A 16,531-nucleotide genomic window follows, 5' to 3' on the forward strand; every position below is an offset into this window, starting at 1 on the left:
AGTTTTAGATTATAATGAAGATTACATGGACCAGCGAGACTTGATCCTAGATCAGCAGTCCTACTCAGAGATGCTTTATCATAAAACGCCCAGATCCCATGTATAAACCTGCTCACAAGGGTATTATTTTATAAATATTGAGAAATATACAAGCTTGTCATTCTACAACTTAAATATTACACATTTACAAAACATTGTCATTGCACATAACCCTAGTATGGTTTTCAATAGAAATAACAGGCAGACAACTAAACACATGACTGTAGCTTTATCCTCTAAGGCAGGCAGGGTCTATGTCACCTGTAGCTTAACACTAACAAGGTCCCAGCAGTCTAACAGACAACACAGTCAATTAGCACTTGTAGAATAGATCGTATGAGCATTGTTTTGTTAGCCTGTCCTCCAGAACAACAGATCTGCAGGTTCAGCTCACTGAACAGCACTGAACAGCATATGTTTATACATATTCCTACTGATAGTTAGACCTAAGTGTCATATGCTACACAGTGTAATGCGTTCATAAGTCAGTGACTATCCCAAACAAAATCAATGCATAACAAAGGGCTACAGTACGGTTGTCAATGACATTACAACATATATAGCCAAGTTCAAAAGGAGCGCACACATTCAAATTCTTAAATACTTGTTTCCACTATTGTGAAACTTATGAACTGGTTAGTAAAAACCAAAAAGTTTTCTTTTTATTTCACTTATTTTTCTTCAAACAAAGTCTAATTAGGCCTAGATTCATAACGAAAGATCGATCCAATGCATTCACACCCCTTTGACTTTGTACACTTTTTTGTGTTACAGCCTGAATTTAAAATTGAGATTGTGTCACTGGTCTACGCACAATACCCCCATAATATTGAATTATATTTTTTACAAAACATGAAAAGCTGAAATGTTTTAAGTCAATAAGTATTCAACCCCTTTGTTATGGAAAGCCTAAACAAGTTCAGGAGTACAAATTTGCTTAACATGTCATAAAGTTGCATGGACTCTGTGTGCAATAATTGTGATTTTTTTTTGACTACCCCACACATACATTACATAGGATTACTGTAAGGTCCCTCAGTCGAGCAGGTAATTTCAAACACAGACCAGGGAGGTTTTCCAATGTCTCGTAAAGAAGGGAACCTAGTAGATGGGTAAAAAAAACCTTTGAATATGTTGAAGTTATTAATTACACCTTGGATGGTGCAAAGATACAGGTGTCCTTCCTAGCTTAGTTACCGGTGAGGAAGGAAACCATTTAGGGATTTCACTATGATAGAAAACTGAGGATGGATCAACAACATTGTAGTAACTCTACAATACTAGCATGAAAAGGAAGCTTGTCCTGAATACAAAGCGTTATGTTTGGAGCAAACAACATCACCAAGTACCACGCTTCATATTTTCAAGCATGGTGGTGGCTGCATCATGTTATGGGTATGTTTGTCATTGGCAAGGACTAGGGAGTTTTTTTTAGCATAAAAAGAAACAGGATATAGCTAAACAGACAAAATCCTAGAGGAAAACCTGGTTCAGTCTGCTTTCTGGGAGACACGTTCACCTTTCAGCAGGACAATAACCGAAAACACAAGGCTAAATATACACTACAGTTGCATTACCAAGACGACATTGAATGTGGCTGAGTTAGTTTGGACTTAAATCAGCATTAAAATCCATGTCAAGACTTGAACATGGCTGTCTAGCAATGATGAACAACCAACTTGACAGAGTTTAAAGAATTTGTTAAAAAATGTGGTGCAAATATTGTACAATTCAGCTGGGCAAAGCTCTTAGCGACTTAGCAAGAAAGACTCACAGCTGTATTCGCTTCCAAATGTGATTCTAACATGTATTGACTCAGGGGGTTGAATACTTAATTAGATATTTCTGTTTTTCACTTTTCAATAAATTAGCTAGCATTTCCCCAAAACACGTTTTCACTTTTTCATTATGGGGTATTGTGTGTAGATGGGTGACAGCATTCAAAATGTGTATTAAATATATTTCAGGATTTAACACAACATGTGGAATAAGGCAGGGGGTCTGAGTACATTCAGCGGGAACCACTTCAGCCAATATAAGATCCCCAACATGATTGCTTTTAATCAAAGTTAAGTTGTCATATTTCTTCACTGCCCTGTGAAGTGTTTCACATACCTCATTAGTGTTATACCATCAATGAATACTGATGCAGTCCCAATTAAGTCTCTTCGTTACTAACAAGAAAATGTTAAAATATATAAATCAGAAGTGCTACCTGGTATAGGATCAGGGTAAGCACTTAATTAACAGAGACTACAAAACATTGTTCACTTAAAAAAAAACACACAGTACAATCACATCTGTATGAACAGTTAACCGGATGTTGTTCAGAGAAAGAGGAAGGACCTTGCGAGTACTTTAGGTGTGTTCCTGTAGCAGCAGATAAGGGGGGGGGGGGCAGTACCAGGCCTGGAGTAAACACTGCAGCTCCGGCTACAAACAACTAGCTAAGTAGAATTAGTCTCGGGAGTATCGTATTGTTGTTCCCAATGCCAGCTTTCAGGCCGAGTCTGTGCGCTTGGTCAACCTACACCTGGAGCAAAGTAGTGTGACATCATCCCACTACCTAAAGATCCTGCAGCCAGTCACCGGAGCATTTCATAATATATGCTATTATCCAAAGCATTTCAAAATGGTTGACTGGGTGGGATTTGACTTGTTGTGGTTGGTACTGCCTTGGTCTGTCTCTGGCATGGCCGCTCCATGGTGGCAGAAGTGGGATCCCAAGCTTATTCTGGCTCCGTCCATCTGTCTTTGTAGCAGCAGTCCTTGAAGTAGTTATTTGTGTGGGGTGACGGGTAACGCTGCTTTGTGAGTGTTGTGCAGAAGGGTCCAGGTTCGAGCCCAGGGATGGGCCTGGACGAGGCCTACTCTGTTACACTAGGGGTAGCCTGGGCAGTCCTCGTCATGCTGGGGGTAGCTTGTGGCAGTCCTCGTCATGCTGGGGGTAGCTTGGGCAGTCCTCGTCATGCTGGGGGTAGCCTGGGCAGTCCTCGTCATGCTGGGGGTAGCTTGTGGCAGTCCTCGTCATGCTGGGGGTAGCTTGGGCAGTCCTCGTCATGCTGGGGGTAGCTTGGGCAGTCCTAGGTCATAGTCTGCCTGGGCAGTCCTAGTCTGCCTGGGGGTAGTTTACTCTGGGCAGTCCTAGTCTGCCTGGGGGTAGTTTACTCTGGGCAGTCCTAGTCTGCCTGGGGGTAGTTTACTCTGGGCAGTCCTACTCTGCCTGGGGGTAGTTTACTCTGGGCAGTCCTAGTCTGCCTGGGGGTAGTTTACTCTGGGCAGTCCTAGTCTGCCTGGGGGTAGTTTACTCTGGGCAGTCCTACTCTGCCTGGGGGTAGTTTACTCTGGGCAGTCCTAGTCTGCCTGGGGGTAGTTTACTCTGGGCAGTCCTAGTCTGCCTGGGGGTAGTTTACTCTGGGCAGTCCTACTCTGCCTGGGGGTAGTTTACTCTGGGCAGTCCTAGTCTGCCTGGGGGTAGTTTACTCTGGGCAGTCCTAGGTGTGCACAGTGTAGTCTGGGCAGGGGTGGCTGTGGCGGTGCGTTAAGATGAAGAGGGCAGCCTGGTGCCACCAGTAGAACATCACAATGACCAGAACATGCCACACCTGGTGGCTGGAGCCCAGGTAGTTCAACTGACCTGAGGGAAGACGCAAAGGCATGGTTATGATGGGTTTACAAAAAACATTAAAGAATGCATGGTTTCCTAACCATAACAAGGGACCTGAAATGTCATCTAGGCTCAATTTTTTCCTGTGATTCCATCTCCCCGCTTAATTCTCAACCATTTTAAAGGAGACGGACTAAAGTCCACTCACACCTTCTCCAAATCTTTTTCCAAGAAAAAGGCGAGAGGATGCAAGTAAAGAGAGGAAGAACTCAAAGTCGTGAGTGTACCTGGGAAGTAGCGTTCAGGGACCTTCGAGACGTAGAAGATGAAGGCTAAGGCAGCGATCACGTACATCCCCAGAACACGAGGAATAAAAGACTGGAGATGAGAAGAATATTAGATAATATATAGTTGCATTGGGTGTAGTCCGCTAGGGGACGATTCAAGGAGGGACATTTAGAAAAATACCCGTAGGGTTAGTTTCCTAGACACAGTTTAGGCCGTATCCTGGGCTAAAATACAGATACTCCACTGAGCAGATGATGGTGTCCAGAACGAGGCTTAATCAGTGTCCGGGAAACCAGCCCTTAAAGTTTAGAGTCCTTTGGAGACAGTAGGCTACTAGTTAGCTGACCTGTACGAGCTCCGAAGAGAAGCCCCCGTTGAGCCAGACCCAGTGTACGGTGGGGATGAGGCCGTAGCCGGCCACGCTGCAGAAGAGAATGGAGCGGAGCCGCTGCCACTGCTTGCTGAGGTAGTGCGGGTGGATCTGGGCAAAGAACACCGCCAGGATCATAGCTAGCACCGTCACCAGGTACACCTGACGCCAGTACTGAAATGAGAAGGAATAGAACAGATATTGTCCATTTTTACAATAGAAATGGATTGATTTGCTCGGGGGGGGGGGGGGGGGGGGGCTCCCGAGTGGCACAGGCGTCACTACAGACCCTGGTTCGAATCCAGGCTGTATCACAACCGGACGTGATTGGGTGGCGCACAAATGGCCCAGCATCGCCCGGTGTTTGGCCGTCATTGTAAATAAGAATTTGTTCTTAACTGACTTGCCTAGTTAAATAAAATAAAAATATATATTTATACACCCAATGTCTCACACAAACGTCTGAGGATATGAAATGTGTTGCACCTGTTAATTAAGTAGACCTATATATTCTTCAAGTGTTTAAAAAATACACGATACTTTTCCAGGGAATTTATTCGCTTGCCAATTTGAGTGGAATTCACAGGGATTTCATTTTCACAAGGAAAATACCAACACACAGGACTACTGGGATATACACTTCAAGTATTTTCCATTCCTCATAAACCCATTCCACAAAGCGTGACTTCATTGTATTTCAGTTATATTACTAAAAACAAATGTATTTTTTAAACCCAGACCTTTTTTCTTTGGGGAATCGGCTGAGTATTCACCCAGAGTGGAGAAGTCATGGTAGGCAGGGGAGGAGATGGTTGTCTCCCCTATGTGTGAATGTCATATGGTGGGTAAACAGGAGTGACGGACCGCAGCCATCTGGTTCTGACTGGAGCAGATTTCAGTCGCGTTCTGGGGGGGCACAATAACCCAGCACTTCCAATATGCGGGGGAAAGAGCTAACTGGCGGTGCCGCCAGAACTCTGACAGAAACAAGTGAGGGGTGGCTGGAGAAGGAACCGATGGGACACGCTTCCAAGTCTAAGTGGTTTTCTTTCAGCAGTACAGAGCAGCAATGAAATGAAACATGTATTATCTTTGATGGGAACAATGCATTTGAAGTGATACATTCAATGAACTCTTTTCAAGGGTCACCATGTAGAAATGGTGAAAGATGAGAAAATAGGCTCCACTACTACACTAGAGTCCTTAAGGAGTCAAACTGAACTGTTCAGAACAAAGATGCAGGGATGGAAAATGAAGCAAGCCCGCTAGCCTGAGGTTATTGAAGCTAGCCCGCCAGCCCGAGGTCAGTGAAGCTAGCCCGAGGTCAGTGAAGCTAGCCCGAGGTCAGTGAAGCCAGCCCGCTAGCCCGAGGTCAGTGAAGCCAGCCCGAGGTCAGTGAAGCCAACCCGCTAGCCCGAGGTCAGTGAAGCCAGCCCGAGGTCAGTGAAGCCAACCCGCTAGCCCGAGGTTAGTACAGTGAAAAACCTTTCTTTCCGGCTCTTTCCCATAATAATAATAATATAATACATGAGAAATAAGAAGAACACGAGAAGTAAGTAAGCTATATACAGGCCCAGTTCCAGGGTCAGTAGCTATATACAGGCTCAGTTCCAGGGTCAGTAGCTATATACAGGCTCAGTTCCAGGGTCAGTAGCTATATACAGGCCCAGTTCCAGGGTCAGTAGCTATATACAGGGTCAGTTCCAGGGTCAGTAGCTATATACAGGGACAGTTCCAGGGTCAGTAGCTATATACAATGTGCAAAAATAAAACAAGGGTCAAGTCAGAAAGCCTGTGTAGCCATTATGTTAGCTATTTATCAGTCTTATGGCTTGGGGATAGAAGCTGTTCAGGAGCCTGTTGGTGTCAGACTTGTTGCTCAGGTACGGCTTGCCATGCGGAAAGAGAGAGAACTGTCTATTGCTTGGGTGGCTGGAGTCTTTAACAATTACCAACTAGCCCAACAGACCACTAAAATCCGGGAATTTTCAAACATCGTATGGCACAGATATTGAACCCGAATGTTACCCAGGCTAGTAGAAATCACAGTCTACTAGCCCAGCTGGTCAGTGCCAAGAAATCCTTAAGTGTCTTCATTCCTAGTGAAATTCTGTTTGCCCTTTTTTCAGAACAGCAGCTCTTGCTCCATTTCTCCTGCGCAAGTGATGCCCCCCAAACAGAAGCAGGATAACAGCTGATGATGCCCCCAACAGAAGCAGGATAACAGCTGATGATGCCCCCAACAGAAGCAGGATAACAGCTGATGATGCCCCAAACAGAAGCAGGATAACAGCTGATGATGCCCCCAACAGAAGCAGGATAACAGCTGATGATGCCCCCAACAGAAGCAGGATAACAGCTGATGATGCCCCCAACAGAAGCAGGATAACAGCTGATGATGCCCCCAACAGAAGCAGGATAACAGCTGATGCCCACAAACAGAAGCAGGATAACAGCTGATGATGCCCCCAACAGAAGCAGGATAACAGCTGATGATGCCCCCAACAGAAGCAGGATAACAGCTGATGATGCCCCTCAACAGAAGCAGGATAACAGCTGATGATGCCCCTCAACAGAAGCAGGATAACAGCTGATGATGCCCCCAACAGAAGCAGGATAACAGCTGATGATGCCCCCAACAGAAGCAGGATAACAGCTGATGATGCCCCCAACAGAAGCAGGATAACAGCTGATGATGCCCCCAAACAGAAGCAGGATAACAGCTGATGATGCCCCCAAACAGAAGCAGGATAACAGCTGATGATGCCCCCAAACAGAAGCAGGATAACAGCTGATGATGCCCCCAAACAGAAGCAGGATAACAGCTGATGATGCCCCCAAACAGAAGCAGGATAACAGCTGATGATGCCCCCAAACAGAAGCAGGATAACAGCTGATGATGCCCCCCAAACAGAAGCAGGATAACAGCTGATGATGCCCCCCAAACAGAAGCAGGATAACAGCTGATGATGCCCCCCAAACAGAAGCAGGATAACAGCTGATGATGCCCCCCAAACAGAAGCAGGATAACAGCTGATGATGCCCCCCAAACAGAAGCAGGATAACAGCTGATGATGCCCCAAACAGAAGCAGGATAACAGCTGATGATGCCCCAAACAGAAGCAGGATAACAGCTGATGATGCCCCCAACAGAAGCAGGATAACAGCTGATGATGCCCCCAACAGAAGCAGGATAACAGCTGACGATACCCCCCAACAGAAGCAGGATAACAGCTGATGACCCCAACAGAAGCAGGATAACAGTTGATGCCCCCCAACAGAAGCAGGATAACGTGTTGACTGAGGCCTCCTTCAGAGGGTGCTGTTCAGGCCAGGTAAACAATCCCCACTGGATGGATTATATCGACTCCTATCAAACCTAAACCCATCCACACTACTACACCTCACCTCGTACACAAAACCCTTTACATGTCAAGCTGTCCCGGAAGTTGTGGATTTCATGCAAACTGAACTACAGCTGGGGAAAGTCAAGTGAGGTAACAGCAAGGAAAAGCGTTTTACGTGGTTAGAAGTTTGTTACATACGTTATTGCAGTAGAATGCGTAGAAGACCCCAGGTACGTAGCAGCCCAGGATGCCTATGGAGATGCCAGCGTAGTCCAGAGCCATCCAGCGGCGACTGGTCTTCTCTGAGCGGTGACAGCAGAACAGGTGGTATCCCACAGAGCACAGCATACAGAGCTGGGACAGAGCGGAGACCATGTCATTTCCCCCCCACCTTTATTTAACCAGGTAGGCAAGTGGAGAACAAGTTCTCATTTACAATTGCGACCTGGCCAAGATAAAGCAAAGCAGTTCGACACGTACAACAACACAGAGCTACACATGGAATAAAACAAACATACAGTCAATAATACAGTAGAAAAATAAGACTATATACAATGTGAGCAAGTGAGGTGAGATAAAGGAGGTGAAGGCCAAAAAAAAAAGGCCATGGTGGCGAAGTAAATACAATATAGCAAGTAAAACACTGGAATGGTTGATTTGCAGTGGAAGAATGTGCGAAGTAGAGAGAAATAATGGGGTGCAAAGGAGCAAAATAAATAAATACAGTAGGGGGAGAGGTAGTTGTTTGGGCTAAATTATAGATGGGCTATGTACAGGTGCAGTAATCTGTGAGCTGCTCTGACAGTAGGGGAAGTAGTTCATTAAACTATGTCAGGAGGAGCGTACACAACCACTGGACAGAGAGAACAAAACTATTTCAGAGAAGAAATGCTTTGAATGAAAGCTACATTCCTCATATTTTGGCTTATCTAAGGTCACGGAAGGTCATTGGAACTTAGAATATGAATCTGGTTGCAGTGGCTATTCAGATTGAGTGTCTGTTACCGCTCAGAGAAGTGGTGTAGGCTATATTCTTGATTACTTGTGTACTCTCCTCATCTCCTTCTTAAAACAAATTGGAGGAGAAAATATGAGGTTCCTCTCCTCTGACTTCCTCTTGCAATGAGTTGAGGACACGAATCAAGGAAATACAATTGAGATTCATCCATTGTGCCATTTTATAGGGCAGTATAGTGTCACTCACTCCCCCACCAGATATGGTATAGTAAACACCTCACCAGGTATGGTATAGTAAGCACCCCACCAGGTATGGTATTGTAAACACCCCACCAGGTATGGTATAGTAAACACCCCACCGGGTATGGTATAGTAAGCACCTCACCGGGTACGGTATAGTAAGCACCTCACCAGGTATGGTATAGTAAGCACCTCACCGGGTATGGTATAGTAAGCACCCTACCAGGTATGGTATAGTAAACACCCCACCAGGTATGGTATAGTAAGCACCCCACCAGGTATGGTATAGTAAACACCCCACCAGGTATGGTATAGTAAACACCCCACCAGGTATGGTATAGTAAACACCTCACCAGGTATGGCATAGTAAGCACCCCACCAGGTATGGCATAGTAAGCACCCCACCGGGTATGGTATAGTAAGCACCTCACCAGGTATGGTATAGTAAGCACCTCACCAGGTATGGTATAGTAAGCACCTCACCAGGTACGGTATAGTAAACATCTCACCGGGTACGGTATAGTAAACACCCCACCGGGTACGGTATAGTAAGCACCCCACCGGGTACGGTATAGTAAGCACCCCACCGGGTACGGTATAGTAAGCACCCCACCGGGTACGGTATAGTAAACACCCCACCGGGTACGGTATAGTAAACACCCCACCGGGTACGGTATAGTAAGCACCCCACCGGGTACGGCATAGTAAACACCCCACCGGGTACGGTATAGTAAGCACCCCACCGGGTACGGTATAGTAAGCACCCCACCGGGTACGGTATAGTAAGCACCTCACCGGGTACGGTATAGTAAACACCTCACCGGGTACGGTATAGTAAGCACCTCACCGGGTACGGTATAGTAAGCACCTCACCGGGTACGGTATAGTAAGCACCTCACCGGGTACGGTATAGTAGGCACCTCACCGGGTACGGTATAGTAAGCACCTCACCGGGTACGGTATAGTAAGCACCTCACCGGGTACGGTATAGTAAGCACCTCACCAGGTATGGTATAGTAAGCACCTCACCAGGTACGGTATAGTAAACACCCCACCAGGTACGGTATAGTAAACACCTCACCAGGTATGGTATAGTAAGCACCTCACCAGGTATGGTATAGTAAGCACCTCACCAGGTACGGTATAGTAAGCACCTCACCGGGTACGGTATAGTAAGCACCTCACCGGGTACGGTATAGTAAGCACCTCACCGGGTACGGTATAGTAAGCACCTCACCGGGTATGGTATAGTACCCACCTGGAAGCAGAAGAGTCCTATGGAATAGATGACATAGTCCTCCCGGGAGGCCCCGGTGGCAGGCAGCACAGACGCCATGTCGTAGATCCCCAGCGTGAAGAACAACAGGAAGCCCAGCAGGTGGCTCCAGATATTCACTGTCTCATTGGACAGGATGAACAGACTACAGGAAGTAAACACAGATATTCGCCATCTCATTTAGAGAGGAACAGACTACAGGAAGTAAACACAGATATACGCCGTCTCATTGGGCAGGATGAACAGACTACAGGAAGTGACACATGGTATAAGTGTTAGGCCTAGGTAGGATCTGAAAAATGTACAAGCTGTCAAATTCTTGATTCCTCTGTCCTCGTTTTCTCAAATTTTACCCTCTTTCTCATTGGAGGAGAGGCTCCAACATCTCTCCTCTTGGATCTCATTAGAGAGAAAGAGAGGTGAGGAATGGAAGAATCAAGGACAAGAGGAATCAAGGATTTGACTGTTAAATGTGGCCCAGATCTGTATGAGTTCAGCATACTGCACAGAGCAAGTTCCATGCATCTGTTATTTAGTTGTGTATGTTAAAACCCACCTTTTGATGCATAGCCTGGAGGGCAGGTAGGCTCTGTAGCCGTCTGTGATATAAGGGTTATCCCTCAGGAACACTGGGATCTGTTCGTATGTGTACAGCCTTATCCCTCTGGGGACCAGCACGGGCCAGTACTGGTATCTCCCCCCCAGCTCGATGTAGTGGGCACTCTTCATCAGCTTCTGAGGCATGGTGGAACTACAGGAGCGTTTAGGTGTCACCGCTGCATCGCAGTCATCTGCTGGAAGAGAGAGAGACATCTTTTAAGTCAGAAATCAGTCAGGTATTTAGACAACTAGTCCTAGCTAGTAGTTTGGAATGAAAGAGAGAGATAGTGCCTTCAGAAAGTATTCATACCACTTGACCTTTTCCACATTTTGTTGGGTTACAGCCTGAATTTAAAAATGGATTAAATTTACATGTTGTGTCACTGGCCTACACACAATACCCCAAAATGTCAATGTAGAATTTTGTTTAGACATTTTGACAAATTAATTTAAAATGAAAAATCAGAAATGTCTTGAGTCAATAAGTATTCAACCCATTTGTTATGGCAAGCCTAAATAAGTTCAGGAGTAACATGATTTTTGAATGACTACCTCATCTCTGTACCCAACACACACAATTATCTGTAAGGTCTCTCAGTTAAGCAGTGAATTTCAAACACAGATACAAGCACAAAGACAAGGAAGGTTTTCCAATGCCTCGCAAAGAAGGGCACCTATTGGTAAAAAGCAGACATTGAATATCACTTTGAGCATGGTGAAGTTATTAATTACATGTTGAATGGTGTATCAATACAGCCAGTCACTACAAAGATACAGGTGTCCTTCCTAGCTTAGTTGCCGGAGAGGAAGGAAACCGTTCAGGGATTTCACCATGAGGCTAATGTTGAGTTTAAAACAGTTAGAGTTTAATGGCTGTGACAGGAGAAAACTGAGGATGGATCAACAACATTGTAGTTACTCCACAATACTAACCTGAATGACAGAGTGAAAAGGAGGAAGCTTGAACAGAATACAAATATTCCAAAACATGCATCCTGTTTGCAATAAGGCACTAAAGTAATACTGCAAAAATGTGGCAAAGAAATTAACTTTCTGTCCTGAATACAAAGCGTTATGTTTGGGGAAAATACAACACATCACTGAGTACCACTCTTCATATTTTTTAAGGATGGTGGTGACTGCATCATCTTATGGGTTTGCTTGTCATCGGCTAGGACTGGGGAGTATTTCAGGATAAAAATAAATGGGATAGAGCTAAACACAGACAAAATCCTACAGGAAAACCTGGTTCAGTCTGCTTTCCAACAGACACTGGGAGACACATTCACCTTTCAGCAGGACAATAACCTAAAACACAAGGCCAAATATACACTGGAGTTGCTTAACAAGACAACATTGAATGTTCTTGAGTGGTTTAGTTACAGTTTTGACTTACAATCAACTTGAAAATCTAAGGCGAGACTTGAAAAATGGTGTCTAGCAATGATCAACAAGCAACTTGACAAAGTTTGAAGAACTCTTAAGAGACCCAGAAAGACAGCGGTAATCGCTGCCAAAGGTCATTCTAACTGACTCAGGGGTGTGAACACTTATGTCAATTAGATATTTCTCGATTTCATTTTCAATACATTTGCAAAAAAAAAGTCTAAAAACAAGTTTTCACTTTGTCATTATGTTTTATTGTGTGTAGACAGACGGGTGAGATAAAAAAAAAAACATTTAATCAATGTTCAATTCAGGCTGTTACAACACAATGTGGAATAAGTAAAGGTGTATGAATACTTTCTGAAGGTATTATCAGTTGATCTGTTGGAATGGATACGTGATTATGTTTCCCTTGTTATTCACAGTGTAAAACATACAACGAACTAAAATACAATGAATTGAACATAGCTAAAAAATTATAATTAAGCCGCTAGCATGTACACCCTTGAGTATCGACAAGACACGTCTTGACCGGTAGCTAGCTAAAATTCTAGCTAACTATCTGTGCTAATCACTGATCAGTCCATTAAAAAGCCATGTGTATTGATTCAGTTAGCTAATGATTAAACGGGTGATGGTTTGCTATAACGTACATCAGTTAGCTTTATAATCAGCAAACTAGCCAATAAACTGCATTTGGCAATAACTAAGTAGATAGCTAGTAAGCTCTCATGCTAGCTAGCGAAGTTGTTGCTATTTAAAGCTGGCTAAATCCTGATCAAAAGAGCTTACCTTTCAGTTTGGTGTACGCGTAGTTAGAGCCATTCAGATATTTCTTGTATGAATTACTGTACATTTATTTGGACCTCGTAATAGCCACGTTTACAACAACAGTTGACACATCAAAACACAAGCAGGTTCCCATCTTCCAAATCATCAATTCCTCTGACGTCATCAGTGATGGACCCAGTCAAATTCGTTCGTTTGAGTTGCCTGATTTAAAACCAAAAACTATTTGCGCTGTAGTGCTGAAATCAGTGCAGGTTTGCGTTTGCTTTTCTGTGGTCAGACCGCAGATAGGTTACTATCTTTCCACGTGATAAAACAACTAGTAGTTATTATGTCTAATTCTCATTAAATGGCTATCAATGAGCATAGAATATAATATAATCGAGCCTATCATTCAGTTATAATCCGAATTCAACAATCTTAGTCATTGATAAAATGTTGATTGATGATGCCAATAAATATTTTTTCTAGCCTACGATAATATTTGGACAAATAAACTAGAAAGAAATATGATTTTATAACCGTATAGGTAACGTAACATGGCAAGCCTAGAACACAGGGAATGATTAAGGCCTCTAGTGGCCAAAAGGTTGAAATAGCATGGGCAGCGCCATTGAGGACATCTAACATTTTAATGTAGTCAACTGGGTGGGACTTCCAACTCCATTGGCTTGTCTGTCCTAATGACCATGTTGGAGTCATGTCCAACCGGGTCATAAGGAGGGATCAGACAGCTGTGAAGAAGAAAATGGACTACTTCAAAATGGAGATTGCCTCAATGGTGCTGCCCATGCTGTCACAGACTCTACAATGGCACAGATACAAAGATGAGTCCTCTATCTATCTCTATGGCATACAAAAAAGGCAACTCGGCATATGCTACCGTACAGTTGACATTATTTGACTTAATTTGTGGTGGTGTGAGTTCACTGAGTTTGTCATCTTTCTTGGGTAGTATTTGCAGACACACAGTTGTCGGCACACATTCCAATCGAGACATTGTAATTCTCTCCAGACATTTCAGGTGTGAGCTATGGCCCTGCTGCTGTACAGTAGGACCCCTCAGGCGCAGAATCACACATTGTCACCCTCCTCTCCTCCTCCTCCATCCCGTCTTTACATTACACCCAGTCAGTTAATTCCTTTGTGGGAGTGTGTGTTCTTCATTAGCACTACTAATGTACCTCTCAGCGCATCTCCACTTCAACTAACTGTCAACTGCTATGCCAAGATAATAATGCATGCTATGTCAATGTTTAGGAAGTAAACCTAGTGCCATAATCCAACCTGGTCTCAGAGAATTTCGTATTATTCTGTAAGTAAATCTGAAACACTCCATTTAGTATGACGTATTACATTTCGCATGGCATATATTAATTTGTGGATGTCCATCACCCATTTCGTATGATATGTTACAAATTACTATTCGTCTTGTATATGAATTTGCTAAATGTAGAATGTGTTATGAATTTGCAAAATGTACGATATGTTACTAATTTGCCAAACCGTATGATATGTTTTAGTTTCTCAGATTTACGTCTACTATGTTACGTCTAGTCTACGAGACCAGACGGCATAAATCCTAAAAATACCAAATAATCTCTGGTACACCTAGGCCTAGATGTTTCTTGCTTTCTGTAACCCGTTTTTCTGTCCGAGGTGATGTGTGCCACAAGTAGCTGGTAATGGAACATGAGAGTAGCTGGTAATGGAACATGAGAGTAGCTGGTAATGGAACATGAGAGTAGCTGGTAATGGAACATGAGAGTAGCTGGTAATGGAACATGAGAGTAGCTGGTAATGGAACATGAGAGTAGCTGGTAATGGAACATGAGAGTAGCTGGTAATGGAACATGAGAGTAGCTGGTAATGGAACATGAGAGTAGCTGGTAATGGAACATGAGAGTAGCTGGTAATGGAACATGAGAGGGGTCCCTTGTTTTTTTGTTTTAATAGAAACGTGTTCCTTCTAGGTCTGATTGACCCTCATTTTACTCTCAAGTCCAAACCAATCTTTCCCAATCCAACAGCCTGTGTCCTTCATTCCCTGTTACAGTAAGAATCTCAGTGAGGGGGGGAGACAGTCCCTGTCTTGGTGCTCGCAAAACGTTAGCTCACCTAGCACTGCTAACAGTGAGTGAGACTAGACACTGGCCCTGTCCAACCAGACTGCCAGGCTGCATTGCAGGGTAGAATATCTAACAGGTCCCATCCAACCAGGCTGCATGGCAGGGTAGGAAATCTAACAGGTCCCATCCAACCAGACTGCCAGGCAGGATAGGATATCTAACAGGTCCCATCCAACCAGACTGCCAGGCTCCAGGCAGGGTAGGATATCTAACAGGTCCCATCCAACCAGACTGCCAGGCTCCAGGCAGGGTAGCATATCTAACAGGTCCCATCCAACCAGACTGCCAGGCTCCAGGCAGGGTAGGATATCTAACAGGTCCCATCCAACCAGACTGCCAGGCAGGGTAGGATATCTAACAGGTCCCATCCAACCAGACTGCTAGGCAGGTTAGGATATCTAACAGGTCCCATCCAACCAGACTGCCAGGCTCCAGGCAGGGTAGGATATCTAACAGGTCCCATCCAACCAGACTGCCAGGTTCCAGGCAGGGTAGCATATCTAACAGGTCCCATCCAACCAGACTGCCAGGCTCCAGGCATGGTAGAATATCTAACAGGTCACATCCAACCAGACTGCCAGGCTCCAGGCAGGGTAGGATATCTAACAGGTCCCATCCAACCAGACTGCCAGGCTCCAGGCAGGGTAGGATATCTAACAGGTCCCATCTAACCAGACTGCCAGGCAGGGTAGATTATCTAACAGGTCCCATCCAACCAGACTGCTAGGCAGGGTAGGATATCTAACAGGTCCCATCCAACCACACTGCCAGGCAGGGTAGGATATCTAACAGGTCCCATCCAACCAGACTGCCAGGCGGGGTAGGATATCTAACAGGTCCCATCCAACCAGACTGCCAGGGTCCAGACAGGGTAGGGTATCTAACAGGTCCCATCCAACCAGACTGCCAGGCTGCATGGCAGGGTAGAATATCTAACAGGTCCCATCCAACCAGACTGCCAGGCTGCATTGCAGGGTAGGATATCTAACAGGTCCCATCCAACCAGACTGCCAGGCAGGGTAGGATATCTAACAGGTCCCATCCAACCAGACTGCCAGGCTGCATTGCAGGGTAGGTTTCTAACAGGTCCCATCCAACCAGACTGCCAGGCTGCATTGCAGGGTAGGATATCTAACAGGTCCCATCCAACCAGACTGCCAGGCTGCATTGCAGGGTAGCATATCTAACAGGTCCCATCCAACCAGACTGCCAGGCTCCAGGCAGGGTAGCATGTCTAACAGGTCCCCTCCAACCAGACTGCCAAGCTCCAGACAGGGTAGGATATCTAACAGGTCCCCTCCAACCAGACTGCCAGGCTCCAGACAGGGTAGGATATCTAACAGGTCCCATCCAACCAGACTGCCAGGCTGCATGGCAGGGTAGGATATCTAACAGGTCCCATCCAACCAGACTGCCATGCAGGGTAGAATATCTAACAGGTCCCATCCAACCAGACTGCCAGGCGGGGTAGGATATCTAACAGGTCCCATCCAACCAGACTGC

At 45.1% G+C, this 16,531-nt stretch overlaps 1 protein-coding gene across 2 annotated transcripts; it reads right to left on the minus strand.

Moving 5' to 3' along the window:
• Positions 1 to 253: 253 nt before the first annotated feature.
• On the minus strand, positions 254 to 13,064 carry LOC139544922 (progestin and adipoQ receptor family member 3-like). Of its 2 annotated transcripts, none has more exons than XM_071352126.1 (7): positions 12,903 to 13,064; positions 10,681 to 10,915; positions 10,107 to 10,269; positions 7,850 to 8,005; positions 4,281 to 4,478; positions 3,934 to 4,024; positions 254 to 3,676 (listed from the first exon to the last, which is right to left on the minus strand). In XM_071352126.1, exons 1-7 carry the CDS (start codon positions 12,964 to 12,966, stop codon positions 3,534 to 3,536), a joined length of 1,050 nt encoding a protein of 349 aa, XP_071208227.1. In that variant the 5' UTR covers positions 12,967 to 13,064; the 3' UTR covers positions 254 to 3,533. The 2 variants fall into 2 exon arrangements, with proteins under 2 accessions (XP_071208227.1, XP_071208226.1); XM_071352125.1 differs by having other exon boundaries at positions 10,681 to 10,918.
• Between the last annotated feature and the right edge of the window lie 3,467 nt (positions 13,065 to 16,531).

The sequence above is a fragment of the Salvelinus alpinus genome, chromosome 19 (assembly GCF_045679555.1).
Source record: "Salvelinus alpinus chromosome 19, SLU_Salpinus.1, whole genome shotgun sequence".
NCBI classification, from domain to species: domain Eukaryota; kingdom Metazoa; phylum Chordata; class Actinopteri; order Salmoniformes; family Salmonidae; genus Salvelinus; species Salvelinus alpinus.